Raw genomic sequence first — 20993 nt, 5'->3', positions numbered from 1 at the left:
GAACGAGCACAATTTCCAAACGCGTTTTACTTAAGGTACCGTAGCTACGGGTGTCAAAGAGGGACAATTCCGTGTTGCTGCCGGGGAGGAAAGCTTAGCTAACCATCTTTCCCAGAACATGGCAGCACATCTGAAAAAGCGAGTTTATGAGGAATTTTCCAAAGTTGTACAGGTGAGCACATGAAGCCCTCTTACTGCTGCTAGCTGTAGACTCATAACCCGAGATGAACGACGTGCTTGAGAGCTAACTAACATGCTCACGCTAATGCTAAATGGCTAACGAACATAACAACAGCCAGCCGCTCACAGTCACAACGCAGCACTGATGACCTCTGTGATCTTTGAACAAAATAAAAGCAGTTGTTTGACAGCTGTAGATATAAGCAGGCCTGTTGACTGTTGTTAATTTGACTAAACTAACCTGAACGGCAGTGAGCTAACAGCCTCGGGAAGGAATATGTTAGTCAATATTCATGTTAGCTACCTTTACAGAGTGAGCGATTTCTTGTTACAAATTCTGTATTGACAGGTGCACACCACACCTGTGAACCTGTTAAAGTGAATGGCTGGTTGTTGTTTTCTGACTCACTAACTTAAACATGAGATTTATTAGTTAACCTCTTCCTAGCCATTGCTGTCAATATCTGTCCTTAACTGATCTGCTCAGTGTTTACAGAAATATTTTCATTTTAAATTTTTTGATGTTTTTTTTATTATTATTATGAAATAAAAAATATTGTTTATTAAATTGTTATCTGATGTGACCTTTCCATGTTAATGAAGTCACTTCAAAACAAAAGATTGTATCATTTTGCCATATGTCTAAGTTTTGGATTATTACATCATAGTGAAACTTATTGTTAAAGATGCTAACATTTCCATTCTTTTGCATGCTGACAGATTCCCCATGAAGAAGCTCCGGCCAAGAAGTTACGTCTGTCCAAACCCAGTAAATCTGCAGCTCTGCACATTGACCTCTGTAAGGCCACAAACTCCACAGATGCCCTGCAGTACCTGCTGCAGTTCGCACGCAAGCCTGTGGAGGCAGAGAGTGTGGAGGGCGTGATCCGAATCCTGTTGGAGCACTACTACAAGGTAAAGAACAACTGAGAGCTTAAGAAATATAAAGATAATCTCTGCATAGTTGTAAAAAAAATAGCTCTGATGTGCTCATAAATAGTCTATAGTACCTGTAAACTGTGTTCCACATGAAAGAGATAAAACTATGCTCTGTAAAGGTTAGCACTATTTATAATGTCTTAAAGTTAACATGTGTTCAGTCTAAGCTGAGGTGAACAAACTAAACACATCTGATGTCGATGATGTTGTCTTCTCCCAGGAGACAGATAATTCGGTGAGGCTGAAGATTGCCTCTCTGCTGGGTCTGCTGTCCAAAACACAGGGATTCAGCCCCGACTGCATCGTTGACGACAGCATTAACACACTCAGCAATGAGAGTAAGATGCATTTACACTGTCTGAACCTTGTTTTTTTTTTACACACTTATTTACACATATTCACATTAAATTCTCTGTCATTCTGTTTTTTTTTCTTTACTTTGACAGTCAATAAACTATAATTACTCTTGTAGATTGTTTGTTAGTAACTGTAACTGAGAAAGAGATTTCTTACGGTCTTCATTGAGCAATGCCTACGCAGTGTTTGTGAAAACATATTAATGATTCATAAATTGCATCAATGTTGCTAAGCAGTATTACTGTTCTTGTGCACTGAGCAGTGTAACAAACATATCAGAAAGGGTTTTAAGTTTCAGTGGAAATCTGCAGATTCATCTTTAGCAAAGCACTAAAAACATTTAATCTAAAATTACATTTATTAAAAACATTTGATCTCCCCACTAAAAAAAACAAAAACTCTAATAGTTGCTCTGTTCTGCTTCTCTCTGTGTCTGCAGAGTCCCATCAGGTCCTTGCCCAGCTGATGGACACTCTGCTGGTTATTGGTACACAACTACCTGAGAGTCCCACAGTCCGACAAAGGCTCATAGAGGTGGCCTGCAAGGTGACAAACACACACACACACACACACACACACACACACACACACACACACACACACACACACACACACGTACAGTACTCACTAAGTGTTTGCTCAACACAGACTAAATGTGACTCTCTGCGCAGAGCAGTGAAACACGTTTGTATTTTTTCTCTTTCTTCCCCTCAGCACCTGTCTGATACATACTTCGGGGTGAGGAACAAGTGTCTGCAGCTCCTGGGATGTCTCGGCATTGTGGAGAGTCCTCTGAACAAAGACGAAGGACTGGGCACATCGATAGGTGTGGGCCATTTCTTAATTTAATTAGATGGCTGAATTCTGACTCTGACTTTCTTAATGTTTGGGTACAATGCGGGAATGCTTTCAAACTGAATCATATGTCCTCGGTGCCTTAAAATGTTTCAAATATAGAGAGGAGTGTATGTAAAAATTGTTTTTCTTTGATTTTTTTTCTTTTTGTGGCAGAATTGATCGTAAATAATATTAATAATTTGCGATTAAAGTTGAGTTTACTCAAAATTAACTCTCAAATCTTATGAAAACTCACATTTATGAGGTGTGATCGACGCTTTGAGTTGTTGTGTGATGTGTATTTTCCATGTTGCTTGGTGCACCAGGAGGAGTGAGGGACGTCCAGAGTATCATCAGTGACTACTTTGGTGACCAGGACCCCAGAGTCCGCACTGCAGCCATCAAAGCCATGGTAGGGCACCGCCAACACCTGCACTTACCAACAACTAACCAGCACCACACTCATGTATTTAGGGAACTCAAACAATGCAATTACAGTCATCAGTGTGTGTGTGGGAGCTATTCGGTGTTATTTAGTTTATTGTTTAGATTTCATTACTCTATTTTGATTTCATTATGATTATATTGCTGTTAGTATTCTGTTAGTTTATCATTTTTGTAGTTGGGTGTTTTGTTGTTATTTGTTTGTTTCATTTGGGCACGGTAGGGAGGCACCGTAGGTTATATAGGTAAGCGCACGGTAGGGACCAGCATGCACCTGGGTGGGCAAATGGTTTTTTACCGGAGCGGGAGAGGCACAGGAATTTTTCTTTGTTCTGTGTTTGCTTGTTATCCGATTAAATAAGTCACGTTTTTTGTTGAAAATTGAAAGTCGTTTGGACTTCATGCTTTCTCCCATCCGTGTACACCACAACCCACGGTGCAAAAGTGGCCTTTTGAGTTTTTTATGATTTAAAGTTTGATTAGAAACTTTTCGTTGCTCTTTGTGGACAAACGGCCACTACATCAAGTAAAAAACCTGCCCTTTGACTCAAAGGAATTACTTTTCACTACTGGACTTGTTGGATCGCTTGGATGTAGATGAATGGAATGAAGACATTGTCACCTTTTGGATTTGGCGGCGGCGCGCATTCTGCTTTAATCTGGCCCAGAAGACGCTCAACCTTCTCAAAGGAAAACTGGTATGTGATCTAACTGTTCAGAGCTGTAATGGAAAACGGCCAAACGAGTGGAGTTTGACAGTATCTCACAATACATGGAACTCTATGAATAGATGGTTGAATTGCAACACGTATACTTTTACGCACGGCCACGCGCCTTAACTCAGTCAAAAAAAGGCCGACTGCTGTGTGTGTTTGTTTGATGAAGAGGATCTGTTGGTCAATAATCATCGTGTGTTTTTGCAACTCGCTCTCTTGTGCGTTTTTTGGACTGTTATTGGTTTGCAAAAAAAGGAAAATAAATAAAAGAAACGGAAATGTCTGACGTCAATGCAGAGGATGCTGAAAAGCCAAAAAGAACTGTTAAAAAGTCTGGTAAAGGTCTGGAATATAGTGTGATAACACACCAGGAAAAAAGTGGTGCAAAATGCAAACAAGCCAAAAGGTGGATGGAAAAAATGAATGCGTTAATGGCATCAAAGGAAAATGTTGATTCAATAAAGAATGAGCTCTCTGTGCTCATAAAGTGTTACGAAGACGCACATGATATCCATAAGTCTTGAGTCTACCTTTGCCCAAGGATGAAGTTGAACGACAAAATAAATACTTCACGGACAAAATGACAGAGTATTGTGATTTCACTGAGAAGGTAAAAGACTGGCTTTCTGACGCGAGTCATCCATGTGTTGAGCCAAATGAAGATAGGCCTAATCCTGATGATCAACGTGTTGCTGATGAAATTAATCCTGAAGATAGTGTCTCCAATGTTCCAAGTTTAAAAGCAAGCTCTGGGAAAGCACACTCTCAGCTATCAAGGATTTCCTCGACATCATCAGCACGCATTAAAGCTGAGGCCGATAAGGCAGCGCTCGAGGAGCGCATTGCTGCGCAAAAAAAGAAACATCAAATAGAAGCGCAACAGGAAAAACTAAGGAGAGAAAAGGAGCAACTTGAGCTCGAAACGGAACTGGCAGCAACAAAGGCAAGGCTCCAGGTCTTGGAAAACAGTTCACAGTGTGGCTCAAAACGTTCAAACGGCATGAATTCTTATTTTCGAAGGACTAAGCCACGGGGAGTGAGTGAATTAAATGCCGACGCCAACACCTTTGTTCCAGATATCGTGGATGAAAAAGATCATGCTCTTGGTTTGTCTGCTTCTGTCCTCCAACCACCAGTTGTCAAGCCTAAACAAAGACAAATGAAACAAATGGATGAAACGACATTTAAGGTTGATGCTCCAGTTCCTGTGATGCAAACTGTACCTGGAATTCAAGTGGGACATGGTCACCATCAGACCCAAACTCTGACTGACAACTATCAAAACGAAATAGTAAACATTATGCAAAGACAAAATGACATTGCTGCTTTGCTTGTCCAACACAATCTGTGCTCTGTTCTCCCATCTAGGAACATCTCTGTGTTTGATGGAGACCCTCTCCAATACAAATCTTTTATTAGAGCTTTTGAAAATGGGGTGGAGGCTAAAACGGACAATTGGAGTGATGTTTACATTTTCTTGAACAGTACACGAGGGGGCAGCCAAAGGACCTGGTGCATAGTTGTCAGCATTTACCATCAGAGCAGGGATACCACAGAGCCAAAAGTCTTCTTGCAGAACACTTCGGAAATGAACACAAAATTGCTGCTGCATACATGGAAAAGATACTTACCTGGACACCTGTTAAAAGCGAGGACGTTAAAGGGTTGCAATCATTCTCCTTGTTTCTGCGTGGATGTGCAAATTTAACAGAACAACTGATGCACATGAAAGAGCTGGACTTACCAACAAACATGAGGAGCATTATTTTGAAACTTCCTTATAAGTTAAGAGAAAAATGGAGAAATGTTGCTTGTGATCTGCAAGAACGAAGGGGTGAGAGAGCAATGTTCACTGATCTTGTGCGGTTCATTGAAAGACAAGTCAAAATTGCTTCAGATCCAGTTTTTGGTAACATCCAAGACCCACAGCTCACCAACTCCAAAACATCCATTGCTAGCCACTTCAAACAAAGGAAAAAGGGGAGCAGTTTTGCCACCAATGTCACTGCAGTCAAGGAAGGAGTCATAACTCAACATACAGGAAACAAGGCCAAGCCCTCCACTCTCAAGTGCATGTTTTGTTCACAAGGTAATCATTCATTGGATCAATGCTCACAGTTCAAGGTAAAAGTACACAGGGACAAGATTAATTTCATTAAAGAAAAGGGAATCTGCTTTGGTTGTCTGAAAGTGGGCCACACTAGCAAGGATTGTAGGAGTCGTTTGGACTGTAATGTGTGTCACCAGAAGCACCCAAGTGTCCTTCACATAGAGCGGCAGGATAAAGGAACATCCTCTGATCAACAGTCTGTGAGCTCTTCAAATGTTTCACCCGCAGTGTCTCAGACTTGTGGTCATATTGGGGCCGGTCATGAAGATGCCTCAATTTTCTCCATTGTTGCAGTCAAAGTCAAGTGCCAGAAGAGCAACAAAACCGTGCAGACATGCATTTTTGGACCCTGGGAGTTCAGGAACATTCTGTACAGAGAGCTTGGCCAGAAAATTGATCTTAAAGGGTAAAAGGACAAGTATTTTGTTAAAAACTATGGGTCAAAAGAAAATTATAAATGCTCATGTGCTGTCCGGTCTTGAAGTGTCTGGTATCAATATTAATGACTTTGTTGAGTTACCTGATGTCTTAACACAAAAAGATATGCCTGTTTCCACAATCAATGTTCCAAGACAAGAGGATGTTGATCAGTGGTCATATCTAAAGGATGTTCAGCTTCATAACATTGATGAAGGGGTTGATTTGCTTATTGGAACTGATGCACCAAAGGTGATGGAGCCCTGGGAGCTAATCAACAGCCAGGATGAGGGACCTTATGCTGTTAGAACCAGAGTTGGCTGGGTCATTAATGGTCCACTTCGTGGTGGGAGCAACAGGAATAAAAGTGACTGCTCTGCTGTAACATCCAACCGGATCTCTGTCGAACATCTTCAGGAAATGCTGGTTAAACAGTTTAACCAGGACTTTAACGAGAGGTCATCGGATGAGCAACTTGAAATGTCCAGAGAGGATGTGAAGTTTATGAATGTTATGAACAACACCACAATGTTAATTGGAGGCCATTACAGCATTGACTTACCTTTCAGGGAGGAAAGCCCCCTCTTGGCAAACAATCACCAGGTTGCAGAACAGCGCCTCCAGAGCCAAAAAAGAAAGTTTGTCAAGAACAGTCAATTCAAGGAACAATACATCACATTTTTAAACGACATGGTGACTCAAGGATATGCTGAGCTTGTGCCTTCTGATCAGCTAAAGCAGAGTGATGGAAACGTGTGGTACATTCCTCATCATGGGGTTTATCATCCAAGAAAAGGCAAGCTTCGGGTGGTTTTTGATTGTGGAGCAGCATACAAAGGGAAATCATTGAACTGTCAGCTGTTGCAGGGCCCTGATTTGACCAACTCTTTAATTGGGGTCCTTGTTCGATTCAGACAAGAGCCTGTTGCTGTGATGGCCGACATTCAAGCAATGTATCACCAAGTTCATGTTTCTGAAAAGCACATTAACTTTCTCCGCTTTCTCTGGTGGCCTGGTGGAGACACTTCCCAGTCTCCAGTGGAACATCGTATGAAAGTACATCTGTTTGGAGCGGTTTCTTCACCAAGCTGTGCAAATTATGCATTGAGGAGAACTGCAGACGACAATGCCCAACATTTCCCTCAAGAAGTGGTAAATACAGTCAAATGTAATTTTTATGTTGATGACTGCTTGAAATCAATGGCCTCAGAGGAGGAGGAAGTGCAAATGGTTAAGGATCTGACTGCGCTTTGTCGCAAAGGAGGATTTAATCTTTCCAAATGGATCAGCAACAGCCGAACAGTGCTGCTGTCAATTGCTGAAGACTGCAGAGCAAAGGAAGTGATGGAGCTTGATTTGGATGTGGATCAGCTTCCGATGGAGAGAGCATTGGGGCTACAGTGGTGCATTGAAACTGACAAATTCAAGTTTAGGACCTCACTACAGGAACAGCCACAGACCAGAAGAGGCATTTTGTCAGTGGTCAGCTCATTGTATGATCCCTTAGGATTTTTGGCCCCATTCACCATTCCAGCCAAACTGTTGCTACAGGAGCTATGCAGGAGAGGCTTGGGGTGGGATGAAGCCATCCCTCATTCCCTCTCTAAGAAGTGGTTTGAATGGTTGGAGGATCTCCAGAAGGTGGCTGAGTTCACTGTGGATCGCTGTATTAAATCTAGAGATTTTGGAGACCCTGACACAGCACAGATTCACCACTTCTCTGACGCCAGCCAAGCTGGATATGGAACAGTGTCATATTTGAGACTTGAGAAGGATGACAAGAGTTCAGGTTGCATTTCTATTGGGAAAGGCCAGAGTTGCTCCATTGAAGCAGACAACGATTCCTCGACTGGAACTCACGACAGCAGTTCTTGCAGTACGAGTTGATAAAATGCTTCAGAAGGAGTTGCAACTGAAGCTGGAGAAGTCAGTTTTCTGGACCGATAGCACAACTGTTCTTAAATACATCCGTAATGAAACCAGGCGATTTCACACTTTTGTCGCAAACAGAGTCGCCTTCATCAGAGAAGCGGCAAATCTCGATCAGTGGAGATATGTTGGATCAAAGGAGAATCCGGCAGACGATGCATCAAGAGGAATGAGGGCAAAGATTTTCCTAATAGGCAAGAGATGGATAAATGGTCCAAAGTTTCTCTGTGAGCCAAAGGAGGTTTGGCCTAAGTTGGATGCCGATCTTGATGTGATTCCTCCAGATGACCCAGAGGTCAAAAAGGATTTGACAGTGAACTCTGTTGTTGTGAATTTTGAGTGTGCCACAGATCGCCTGCTTTGTTACTTTTCATCTTGGATGAGACTAAAAACGTCTGTTGCTTGGTTGCTGAGGGTCAAGAGAGCTCTTGTGTTATTGGGACAGAAGAGAAAGGAGTTGTGTGCCTCTGCAGACTTCAATAAGGATGAGCTGAAGACTCAAGGATCTGCAGTGGAAAGGAAATTTCAGAGCTTTAAAACCATGCTCAAAGGACAGAGTCTGACTCCTGAAGATTTTAAGAAGGCAGAACAGTCAATAATTCAGTATGTACAAGAGCACAAATTCAGAGCTGAAATTGCATCACTGAAGAGTGGCTGTAAAAGTGTTTCCAAGGGGAGTCCGCTTTACAGACTGGATCCTGTGATGGATAATGGAATCCTCAGAGTAGGTGGTCGGCTGGGAAGAGCAGCAATGCCAGCAGAGTCCAAACATCCAGTCATTCTGTCCAAAGATCTGCATGTATCCGTAGTGATTCTGCGCCATATTCATCATCAACTGGGACATGCAGGAAGAAATCGCATGCTGTCCAGGCTGCGGCAGAGGTACTGGATCATCAATGCAAATTCCGCTGCAAGGAAGGTAATATCTGACTGTGTGGTTTGCAGGTGCAACAGAGGGAAGCTTATTGAACAGAAGATGGCAGACTTGCCAGAGGAAAGAGTGTTGCCTGATAGAGCCCCTTTTTCAGATGTTGGAGTTGACTATTTCGGGCCTATCGACGTTAAAAGAGGCAGGAGTCGTATTAAAAGGTATGGAGTGCTTTTCACCTGTCTAACCAGCCGTGCTGTGCATTTGGAGGTGGCACATACGCTGGACACAGATTCTTGCATAAACGCTGTCCGGAGGTTCATCTGTAGACGAGGCCCAGTTTGCACCATCAGGTCTGACAACGGCACAAACTTTGTTGGAGCCAACAGGGAGCTGAAAGAGAGTCTGGCTGGTTTAAATCATGGCAACATTCAGAGAGCTTTGGTTCAGGATGGCATGAAGTGGAACTTTAACACAGCAGCAGCTTCCCATCACGGCGGTGTGTGGGAGCGCTTGATACGTTCAGTGAAGAGTGTTCTCACTTCAGTTCTCAAACAGCAAATTCTGGACGATGAAGGGCTTCATACTGTTTTCTGTGAGGCTGAGGCCATATTGAATGATAGACCAATCACAAAAGTCTCTGATGACCCAGATGACCTGGAGGCGCTCACACCTAATCACATTCTGACGTTAAAGGGCAAGCCAGTCATGCCACCAGGACTGTTTGATCACAGTGACCTGTACATCAGGAAAAGGTGGAGACAAACACAATACATGGCAGAGCTCTTTTGGAAGAGATGGATTTCGGAATACCTACCAATGATGCAAGAGAGACAGAAGTGGACAAGACCAAGAAGAAGTCTTACTCCTGGAGACATCGTCCTCATTGCAGATGCCACAGCCCCAAGAGGATCTTGGCTAATGGGGAAAATTTTGGATGTGAGAGCAGATGCAAAGGGCCTGGTGCGCTCTGCGCCTTCGAACAAGAACCAGCATTCTGGAGAGGCCGGTGACAAAGCTCTGCCTGCTGCTGGAGGCAGGAGTGTGACACCATGGACCCTCTTTTTCTCTCTCTCTCTTTCTGTCTTTCTCTCTTTTTTGTTTTGTTTCAGGTTCATCACAAAGAAGAGAGTGAACTGAAGCTAATGGGATAGACTGTTTAGTTATAGGTTAGGATTGACTGAATAGCTCCTTTGAGAAATTAAAGTAATTGTGATTTAATGCACAATTAGGGGCCGGAGTGTGGGAGCTATTCGGTGTTATTTAGTTTATTGTTTAGATTTCATTATTCTATTTTGATTTCATTATGATTATATTACTGTTAGTATTCTGTTAGTTTATCATTTTTGTAGTTGGGTGTTTTGTTGTTATTTGTTTGTTTCATTTGGGCACGGTAGGGAGGCACCGTAGGTTATATAGGTAAGCGCACGGTAGGGACCAGCATGCACCTGGGTGGGCAAATGGTTTTTTACCGGAGCGGGAGAGGCACAGGAATTTTTCTTTGTTCTGTGTTTGCTTGTTATCCGATTAAATAAATCACGTTTTTTGTTGAAAATTGAAAGTCGTTTGGACTTCATGCTTTCTCCCATCTGTGTACACCACAACCCACGGTGCAAAAGTGGCCTTTTGAGTTTTTTATGATTTAAAGTTTGATTAGAAACTTTTTGTTGCTCTTTGTGGACAAACGGCCACTACAGTGTGGTTTTCTTTAAATAATTATTAAATAAACCATCTGATACAATGCTCCACTGCAAATGTTTTAAATACCGAGTATTTTGTGACAAATAACTAAACAATATACACAGCTCCATTACTTCAGGTCCTGTCAAACAAGTAACAACCCTTATCCACTTCACTGGAGTCAGTGAGGGTTGATGACATACTGTGATTGGCCAACGGCAGAACCCATTTGAAATCGTTTTTAAAAAAACAACAACAACAACAAAAAAAAGCAACTCTATATGTGCTGGTCAGTGTTGATGCAGTGGTGGGCTGCCTCAGATAAATCAGTGTATGGGAAACACTGGATTCTTTGTGTATAACTCAGCTCATTGTGTGTGTTGGTTGTTCTCCAGCTGCAGCTGCATGAGAGAGGAATGAAGATTCATCAGATCATTTATGACCAGGTAACAGCACTGTTTAATGTTTAGACCTGTGTGTTCAGGTAACATGTTGGATATAGTTCCATTTGTATTATCATTATGTATTCCTGTGCCAGTGCTATTACAAGACAGATCTACAAGACAGATCTGTGGCTGAATAATAATAAAAAAAATCATAATAACAAGTGTCTGCCATGAGGAAGGTGTGGATTACTGTTCATTATAAGGGAAGAATAAGGATAGAATTAGCAGACAATCACAGCTACAGTGGATGTATGACTAGTGTAAATGTGTAATTACTGTATCTGTTTGTGTGTGTGTGTGAACATATTTGAGAATTACACATGTAATTGGCAGATTCAAGTGAACTGTTGGAAATGTGTTTGCAGGCCTGCAGGTTGCTGTCAGATGATTATGAGCAGGTCCGCTCTGCGGCGGTGCAGATGGTTTGGGTGCTCAGCCAGCTGTACCCGGAAAGGTGAGAAGACCGTGACATTCAGAGTGACTTACTGTGGGTGTAGGTGTAGATTTAGCTGCACTCTCTCAGCATTGTAACAACAGGGACAGCAGGGAACTGAGTACTAACCGCTCATGTCTGTAACACTTGTTTCTGCCCAAGTGTTCTTCAGTCAGACACTGAAAACTTTGTTTTACATTAAATTGTGCTCCCTGTGATGCTACAGCTTATTGCCTTGATAATATTTGCTATGTTGCTTGCTGATATTTTGATTTGGTTAACTAGTTACGTGAATGCTGAAGGTTACCAATAACAAGTGACACTTTACATTTTAAATTTCCAAGCAGCCATTTTCTGACTGGCTACAACAGTTTTTTGCTGTGGCCTTGCCTGACTTGCAGTTCACTGTCCTCTCTGGTCCAATCAGCATCGTGCCCATCCCATCATCTAATGAAGAGATCCGACTGGTTGATGATGCGTTTGGGAAGATCAGTCACATGGTCAGTGATGGCTCCTGGATGGTTCGGGTACAGGCTGCCAAAACACTGGTGAGACCAACACACACTGTAGTCATACAGTTATTTCCATCCCCATAATTACTTTTTTCAATCTAGGCCTGATAGACAGAGTTAGCTAACTTGCGTTGTGTTGTGAGTATTTGCAGCACATGTGTTGTCAAACTGATGAAGATGTTTTCTGAAGTTGTTTTATGTTTTGTCTGTTTTTTGTCATGTGTATTTTTAAAGTGCAGTGTGTTGAGCTCTCAGGGCCACTGTAAAATAAGCTCTTGAGTCACTTTGACATGAGGGTCACTACAGCAATCTATGTTGGATGTAGTAACATTTCTATAGCAGTTCCAACAACGCACAAGTCTCTGAATGCTGTTCACAATTATCATCCCCTTTTATACAAAAATATTGATTTTAATTTATACTACAAATTAATCTGAAGGGATTTTTCTGACATCACTTCCCTTTTGGTGCAGGGCAAAATAGATAGTAAAATGACTCACCCTTGTATAACCACAGTAATTATCAGACAAGCTCTCTCCCTCCTTTTCATTTTCAAACTTTTCAGCTGCACAGATGAATAAATATCCAACAAAATGCTTTACATACTGTGCAGCATGTAAGCAATAGGAATCAGTGCGAGTCTTTACTGAACATCTTATCATTATTTGTTTGTGCGCTGTTGGCATTATAAAGGAGATGGTAGAATTATCTCTCCAATAAATGATGATGTATGTGGATATTATACACTCTCACTGGTCATCGAAAAGGCTTTTAACAGCAATATACATTTTTGAATCCATCTCTGATTTGGCATGTAACACTTTTCTTTCTTCAGGTCATTAAACCTTTCAACTCACCAATGTCACATGAGCATCATGGCTCTTTCTGCAGCAGCTCTATCAAGCCTGAATAAAGCCATAACAAACATTTACATTATAGACACTTATATCTCTATGACAAAAAGCCAGTAATGTTGCACATTCTGTATTTGAAAAGGAGTTTTGATTGCAACACAAACACAGCAATATCTGTAGTGAAACTTGTTGATTTTTTGATTTTTTTTTTTTTTTTATGTGTGTCACAGGGTTCAATGCTGCAGGTCAGTCCTCACTTTCTGGAGCAAACTCTGGATAAGAAGCTGATGTCAGATCTCAGGGTGAGTACTTGCTGATTTTTAATTTTTTTTTGATAGGAAATCTCTGCGCAAAATAAGAAACTCTTAAAATGTTAATCAGCACACCTCCACTCACTGCTTCTCCCTCCTCTTCTTTTCTGTGTCCAGAGGAAGCGTACAGCCCATGAACGGGCCAAGGAGCTCTTTGCCTCCGGAGAGTTCTCCTCTGGCAGGAAGTGGGCCGATGACGCCCCCAAGGAGAAACTGGACACCAACACCGTCAACCTCATCGCCTCAGGTGCCTGCGGTGCCTTCGTTCACGGACTGGAGGACGAGATGTTTGGTACGGAAAACATGATCCTGCATATCTTTGTTTTTCAGTAAATGAGAGAGCCCAAGGGTTGTGATGTTCAGCTCACACAGCCATAGGACGTTACTGATGTGTCATCTTCATATATGTTTATGATTTTGTTGATTTATAATCAGTTAAGTAGGAAATAATATGTATCTGTTGCATCAAAAATTATCTTTATCTTATTTGACCTTTTTTTATGTCTCCAAAAAGAGGCCACCCAGTGACAAAGTGATTTTGGCTTTTTACCACATAATATGTTGCCATGATTTTCTCCAAGGTTTTAGTGTCAGCAAATATGAATAATTTCAAATTAAAATGTAACTTATAAGAAAGTCAGAGACTGTTATTTCTGTCCAACTCCTCTCTTCACTCGCCCTCCTCTCTATCTCGTACTCATTGGATTTACTGTATTGCTCTACATATTTAATGTTCTCTGACTGCAGTGCTTTTCCCACTGGTCTCTAATATATTTTCAGAGGTCCGTATCGCGGCGGTGGAGGCGTTGTGCCAGCTGGCTCGGTCATCTCCGAGCTTTGCCGAAAAGTGTCTGGACTTCCTGGTCGACATGTTCAATGACGAGATTGAGGAAGTGAGGCTGCAGTCCATTCACGTGCTGAGAGAAATCTCTACCCATATAACTCTCAGGGAGGACCAGCTGGACACTGTGCTGGCTGTGTTGGAGGTATACACACAAATACACTCACTCAGGTCAAACTGTCTGTGAAGTATTCTCTAGTTTGTTACACAACAACTTTCTTTAAGCCTGATATATGCCCACATTGATTAAGCCGCTGTCGGTCTCCAGGACTCGTCTCGTGACATCAGAGAAGCTCTCCATGAATTACTTTGTTACACCAACGTCTCCACTAAAGAGTGTATCCAGCTGGCTCTGCTGGAGCTGCTGAAGAACCTCAACAAGTATCCCACTGACCGCAACTCTGTCTGGAAGTAAGACTGTGTGTTTGTGTGTGTACGTGCGTGTGTGCGTGCGTGTGGCTGTTCCTTGTTCAGGAGGCAAGTTCAGGATTGGGACTAGGGTTCAAGTCAGTGGTTCTCAAATCTGTGCTGCACCCTGGGGCACCTTAAGCAACTTACATTAAATATATTTACAACAATATTACATCAAAGCTCCATTATTTCAAGATAACCGGATAAAAAAAGAATTGCCTTTCTGGACTTCAGTGTATTGTCGTGGAAATATGATACAATACTCATGAAAGTGACTGTGATTTTCAACCCCATCAGAGCAACAACAACAGTAAGAATTAGAACAATAGAGCCCTGAATCTGGTGGTATTGTTCTTATTAAAGATTCAGAAAGCAAAGGAACAATATAAACGCATTCCTGCTGTTATACAAACACTTTGTAATGCCCCTTTAGCTTTTAAAGCTATAGCTCCAGGTGAAGGATTACATGATCCAAACTACATGAAAAAACTGACCCTGACCCTGCTCCTCTTAGTTCTTGTTTTCATGTGACTGCAGAGATATCACTGGTCAGCTATGAAGGAACACTTGGTTTATCATTAACACTCTTTCAGAAATTCCAAATCATATTGAACAGCTCAGTAAGTAAACGGCCCATCATTACTCCCATCAAAAGCTGGATGAAAGGTGACAGAAGCAGTTTTCACTGGATAGAAACTGTGAAACTGTTGATGATTGATTGTGTTTTTTATTTCCTCTCAGGTGTCTGATGTTCATGGGTTCCCGCCACCCAACACTGGTGTTGCCGCTGGTTTCTGAACTGCTGAGCACACACCCGTATTTTGACACACCAGAGCCTGACATGGACGATCCAGCCTGTATCCTTCACACACCTGAAAACTCTTAAAACACACACACACATAGATGCAAACAAGCCATATCAACCTGATTTTGAAGCAGTCTCCACATCAACCTTGATACATTAAAATTTGTTGTTTTTCTTTTTCTAATTCCACATTTTTATTGTAAACCAGTTGTTAATAACAGGCAGCGGTTTATAGCCATGTTGAGCTTCAGTTAGGCACCAGCCAAGGACTGGCAGTACAACCATGACTGGCACTGTTGTAATCGGTCAGTAGTTTGGCAGGTCAGCATTAAAAGTTGTCAGTTTCTTCAGATGTAGCAGCCGAGACAAACTTTAAATGCTGAATGTCTACACAGTGTTTGTCTCATTTTATCATTAACAGATTATTTCTAATACTGTTGCTGTACAGACATAAAATGTGTCTAAAAATATTAAACCACTGCCAGGAAAGATCAATATGCAGAAAATGAATTAAACTAAACCATGACGAGGTTTACAGCCGACAAACAATACAAGGTGACAACGAAGTTTTCCCCAATATTGAAATTTCTTCCTTTTCTATAGAAAACAGATCACTCCTGTTTATACATGTTGCTACGTTCTGAATATTAAAGCTGAATGAACAGTGCAGCTTCACCACAGTCACTGTGTTTATGTTTATTACAGTGTCTCAGAAGAACTTTGAACCGTTTTTTCTTTCTTGACTCTGGTTGTTGATCTCAGACATCGCGGTGCTGGTGTTGGTGTTCAACGCTGCCAAGTCGTGCCCCACCATGCCGTCGCTGTTCTCCGACCACACCTTCAGACACTACGTCTACCTGAGGGACAGTCTGTCACACCTTGTACCACCACTAAGAGTGAGAACTGACACACTGCAGTATTCAGAATAAGGTCATATTCCTGCAGTTCATGTCAATATTGACACTGACAGGAAGGTTTTATCGCCTGTTCATAACCGCGGGCAAGGAGGTTATGTTTACAAAAAGTACTGAACCAATTTGCACCAAACTTGGTGCAGGGATGAATGTTGGGCCAGGGAAGAAGCCATTTTAGTGCTGACGCAGTTAAAAGGGTGGGTCTGGGAATTTTTTGTCACTTTCCTAAACATCTTGAGACATTTTCATCAGTTTCTCAAGAAATAATGTCTGGATCTACTCAGGGCCATTCTAGTTTACGATGTGTAACCCTAACCCTTTAAAGGCAAAGTTTCATACAGAAGGTTCCAGTGCCACGTTCCAAGTACCAATCCCAGTTTTCTAAAATACAAGGTGACGCCTTCAGATTATTGAAATTGTTGCTTTTTTATATATAGCCAGAAAGTAAAGTTAGCCACAATACTGTTCAAACATCAATAACATTTAGTAAATTACCATCCCAAGTCATAATAGTCTGAATGATGCTGTACACGAGTTGTAGTTTTCTCTCGGCTTGTGTTTAGTCAGTCAGAATTGTTCAGCGCTGCAAACTCAAACCCAGTTGTTCTTGGGTCTTCAAAAAGTCCTACTTAAGGAGCAGGAAATTTATGGGGCCAAACCTGGAACCAGGTTCCTGCTGTTTGGGAGTGCACCCATTGTCTCACCTGTAACTGTCCTCCTATCTTTTAGTTGCCGGGCAGGAAGCAGGTGTATGGTCTGGACTCTGTGGATTCGGGTTCTGGTTCAGGTTCTGTGGAATCAGCTCAGCTTTTCCTTCAACAGAGTTTAAACAGGGTCAGCACCATCCAGAACCTGGAAGCACCTGGAGCTCAGGACCTGCTGGATTTCACTATACGGTATACACACACACGCACACACACACACACACACACACACACACACAACACACACACACACACACACACACACACACACACACACAAAGCCCTGCTTTTTCCTACAGTTTTTACCTGGGTAGTAATTGTCACTTTATTCACATGTTTTATGTGGGAGCTCCAGAAACGTCTCAGAAGCTTTTGTATTTTTAAAAATCAAAACACTAATAATGAACAAAGTTTACAAATAACATCATCTACAAACCAGGGTCTGGTCATGTTTGTACTGTTTCAGTAGTGATGGTCTTCACCTTCCGGAGGTCATCAGTGTTAATGTTTTTGTGATAGTGGCATCCTGTGGCAAAACCCAGCACATAACCTTTGTATCCTGCAGAATCATCGAAATTTGACTGTAGTGAATGTTATTGTTACTTTTTAAGGAGTTGAAAAATTTACAGTGCAGGATGTTTTTTTTTTTATGATTTTAAAAATTTCTTGGAGTTTGAGGTTTTCTGTCCTGGTCTTCTGTGTGTCTGCCAGAGACCTGCAGCGGCTCGGGGAACTGCAGACAGAGCTCGCTGGAGCTGCTGATTTCTGTGCCACATACCTGCGCTGCCAGCTGCTGCTCATCAAGGTAGGAGCGTGTGTGTCTGTGTTTTAATATGTGAAGGCTGATGTTACTTTCAAGACAAAAATGCTTCAAACAGCAAGTGTGTGTGTGTGTGTGTGTGTGTGTGTGTGTGTGGGGGGGGGGGGTTAACATTAGCCAAAGTTTAAGGAAACAGATGTGTGTTCTCAAAGTGGAGATCTTCATGTTTGACCTTTGACTTGGTTCCTCAGGCTCTGCAGGAGAAGCTGTGGAACATGGCCGTCCCTCTATGCCTCAAACAAAATGTCACGGCAACAGCAGCAGCTCAACAGGTCAGCACACCCACATGTTGGTATTACCACAGCTGTGAGGTCATATAGGTCAAGTAGCATGACTGTGATTGGGTTTGCAGATTTTAGAGGAAACGTACAAGCTGGAGTTTCTGTACTGTGGGTTGGAAAGCAGACAGGTGGCCACGATACATCATGTTCGCCTCCAGGCCAAAGCCCTGCAGCTCATCCTGACTGCTCGCACCAGGCAAGGGTCAGTACACACACACACACATACACATATTCACCTCATACATTAAAGACTTCATGTGGACCACATCTGTAAACACACAGCATCACTATATACAGATGTTTCTTTGTCATCTTTCTTCAGGTTGGATCCTCTCATCAGCAGCTGTGAGAAGTTTTTGCAGGACGTTGAGTCTTTTCAGAGGTAATATCTTTGTGTGTGTGTGTGTGTGTGTGTATGTGTGTGTTTGCATAGTGGAGTTTTTGTGGTAGAGTCCCCCTTCTCCTTACTGGGTCCACTCACTATTTTTTATTCCATGTTGTCTGCAACCTGCAGGCTGTTTCTGACAGAGCTGCCCCACCTCCAGGACAGTTTTGTGGATAAGCTTTTGGAGCTGATGCCGCGGCTGTCGTCCTGTAAACCAGTTGAGCTGGTGAAGATCCTCCAGACGACCCTCAGACAGAGTGGCCTGCTGCAGCTCAAACTGCCTGAACAGGTATAATGAATAAACAAGACTGAACTTCCGGTCTTTCACACTCTCATGTAGTGTGTATTTTTGAGTGCACCATGGCACGAGTTAGAATTTTTGGACCATTAGAGTTTTTTAGCCAGTTAAGGAATTTCTACCCAACAGCAGTGATGTAGCGTTTGAGTTTTTTGTTGTTGATAACATTTGCTTGCTGGTTAACAGATCCATCGGGCGACAGCCACCATCATAGAGCCAACAGGGGAGTCTGACAATCCACTGAGGTTCACAACTGGCCTGGTGGTGGCGCTAGACATCGATGCAACACTAGAGCACGTCCAGGATCCGCAGAACAGTGTGAAAGTACAGGTCAGTTTGATGCACAGCTACATAACCAACCTCAGTTGACATTTTGGGTTTTGGTCTGTGTCGGAATTACAGTCTTCATCTTTTGTAGGTGGTGGCGAGCTGTTCAATACAGTTCGTTTTTTACTATTACTTTAGAGTAGGGCTAAAAAAAACTCAGGGATAAAAGTATAATGTTAAAGACTCAGTTTTTATTTGTAACACTAAAAACATACTCTATGTCTAACTGTATAAGTAGTATTTAACAAAAAAAATAAACACACACAGCATACATCCTGCTGTGAGGTACTAAAGTAAGGTCACTTGCTTCCAACATAAAAACTCTTGAACTTGAATAAATATAAGTTTAAGAAAAACCGTGCGCAGTGTAAGAGAAGATGTGCAGTGTGCCTCTCTAGTCTCTGCTGCAGGTTTTGTGACAGGAACACGAGCCTGTGAACCAGTGTCTGGTTTGGGGGACACCCTGTGACATGTCACAACGTTAGCCCCGGTGCTAAACTCCCTTTCAGAAGGAGAGCTTGAGGCCGGGAAACTGGTATTTTTTTTGCAAAATGCCTGAACTTTGGGAACGTTGCTTCATGATGCCAAGAGAGAGGCCTGAGTGTAGGAAAGTGGTGAAATTTGCCACAGTGGCATGTGTGTGTGCGGAAGCATGAGAGAGAGAGATCGCACTATACAGCTTTCCTGTTCAAGTACATGTAGATCATAACCTGCTGAACAATTATTCTGCACATTGGTCATTTAATTTCTCTTATATAAAATAGTATTGAATATATCGATACTTTTGGGTCATTAATGCTGAGTTTGTTGCAAAAAAAATCAACTGAGCTTGACCGAGTCAGATCAGGTAACGTACAGTAACGGTTCAAATTAAAACGCTGACGGGGCCATTTTGTTCAACAACAAAAAAAATCTATCATTAATGATCAATTCAAAAGTTCCTTTATAAAGATTAAAGTTCCTACACTTGAAATAAAACATACTATTTTTCACTTGCTTATAATTTTATAGCTGAAATACTTTCAAAACAATGGAAGTTTGCTTCTGTTGGTTGATTGATAGTGACTGTCGTCTACTCATAACAATGCAGATTTCACGTTTAGCGGCAGCCGCGTCAACTCTTTAAAATATAACCCTTAACTGTGGGTATGAATACTGGCTGAATCACCTGCTGTCTGCTCACCATACACGCCTTCTGTCTGCAGGTTCTGTATCCAGATGGCCAGAGTCATGTGATCCATCCTAGACCTGGAGACTTCAGAAAACCTGGACCTAACAGACACAGACTCATCACACAGGTCTACCTCTCCCACACCGCATGGACAGGTGGGTTTCACACTCACATCATTCGTGTTGCATATTCTAATGTGTCAAATCTACTTCTAACAGGCGCCTAGAGGTTCACCAAAGTAATTCCATCTGTTCCTGCACTCCGTGTGTGTGCTCACATACCTGTTTCAAGTTAACACCAGCGTTAGTAGCCATTGCTACTTCAACTGTCACCCCCATCTCAAAACAAAGTATCAAATCCTAATTTTCTGAATCGATTCATATTCAAATCATTTCAAATGTGTCCTGATAGTTTTTGTATTGGATGTAGATACACACCCCATAATTCCCCTCCTCAGTGTGCTCAGTTTGACTGTTTCTCTCTGGTCCGTCTCTCAGAGCCGTCTCAGATCGAGGTGCGCCTCCTGCTGGCCTACAGCTCCTCCTCCACCTCCCTCTCTTCCTCAGCCTCCAAGCAGGGATGGAGCGACAGCATCGACAGCATCCCACCATCCGAGGCCGCTGTCGAGGGAACCATCCCATTCAGCAAGCCAGTCAAAGTCTACATCATGCCCAAACCTGCCCGGCGCTAACAAAACCCTGAACACAGGAAAGACGGACAAGGCTCTAACTCTTCTCAGCTTTCACATGTATGAGCTATGTTAAGGTCATTAATGTCAGCTGTGTCAGGTCACATTTCCCTTCACAACGACTGAAGTCGATTCAAAACTGTACAGAAAAGGTGAAACCGTTTTGCTTTCTCTTCAAAAACACATTCATTTTTAAAATTAGGGCAAGCGAGTGGCATCCATTAAAATCATTTATAGCTAAGTAGTAAGAAGCATGAATGTCATTTGTACAGGGAATATTTTTGTACTCTGCACTTGTTTCCTATGAAGACAAAC

General features: G+C 42.2%; 1 protein-coding gene across 1 annotated transcript; it reads left to right on the top strand.

The window, feature by feature from the left end:
* Positions 1-25: 25 nt before the first annotated feature.
* On the top strand, positions 26-20929 carry ints4 (integrator complex subunit 4). Its single transcript, XM_056373902.1, has 24 exons — positions 26-172; positions 901-1095; positions 1340-1457; positions 1916-2022; positions 2191-2302; positions 2640-2725; positions 10873-10923; positions 11289-11377; positions 11784-11904; positions 12953-13024; positions 13151-13325; positions 13814-14019; positions 14143-14285; positions 15027-15142; positions 15853-15986; positions 16734-16900; positions 17420-17513; positions 17720-17800; positions 17881-18011; positions 18132-18191; positions 18324-18483; positions 18679-18822; positions 20025-20145; positions 20488-20929. The coding sequence occupies exons 1-24, from the start codon at positions 119-121 to the stop codon at positions 20679-20681; spliced, it is 2931 nt and encodes a 976-aa protein (XP_056229877.1). The 5' UTR covers positions 26-118; the 3' UTR covers positions 20682-20929.
* The last annotated feature ends 64 nt before the right edge of the window (positions 20930-20993 follow it).

This window comes from Seriola aureovittata, chromosome 4 (genome assembly GCF_021018895.1).
Source record: "Seriola aureovittata isolate HTS-2021-v1 ecotype China chromosome 4, ASM2101889v1, whole genome shotgun sequence".
Taxonomy (NCBI): Eukaryota; Metazoa; Chordata; class Actinopteri; order Carangiformes; family Carangidae; genus Seriola; species Seriola aureovittata.
The sequence above is the reverse complement of the archived record's forward strand: the minus strand, read 5'-3'. Positions and strand labels throughout refer to the sequence as shown.

Bases quoted from the DNA above. Each gene is read 5' to 3' on its own strand.
- ints4 (XM_056373902.1), top strand. From the start codon at position 119: ATGGCAGCACATCTGAAAAAGCGAGTTTATGAGGAATTTTCCAAAGTT. The intron at 2,726-10,872 runs GTAGGGCACCGC...GTTGTTCTCCAG, and splicing joins CTGCAGCCATCAAAGCCATG to CTGCAGCTGCATGAGAGAGG. The intron at 11,378-11,783 runs GTGAGAAGACCG...TGGTCCAATCAG, and splicing joins AGCCAGCTGTACCCGGAAAG to CATCGTGCCCATCCCATCAT.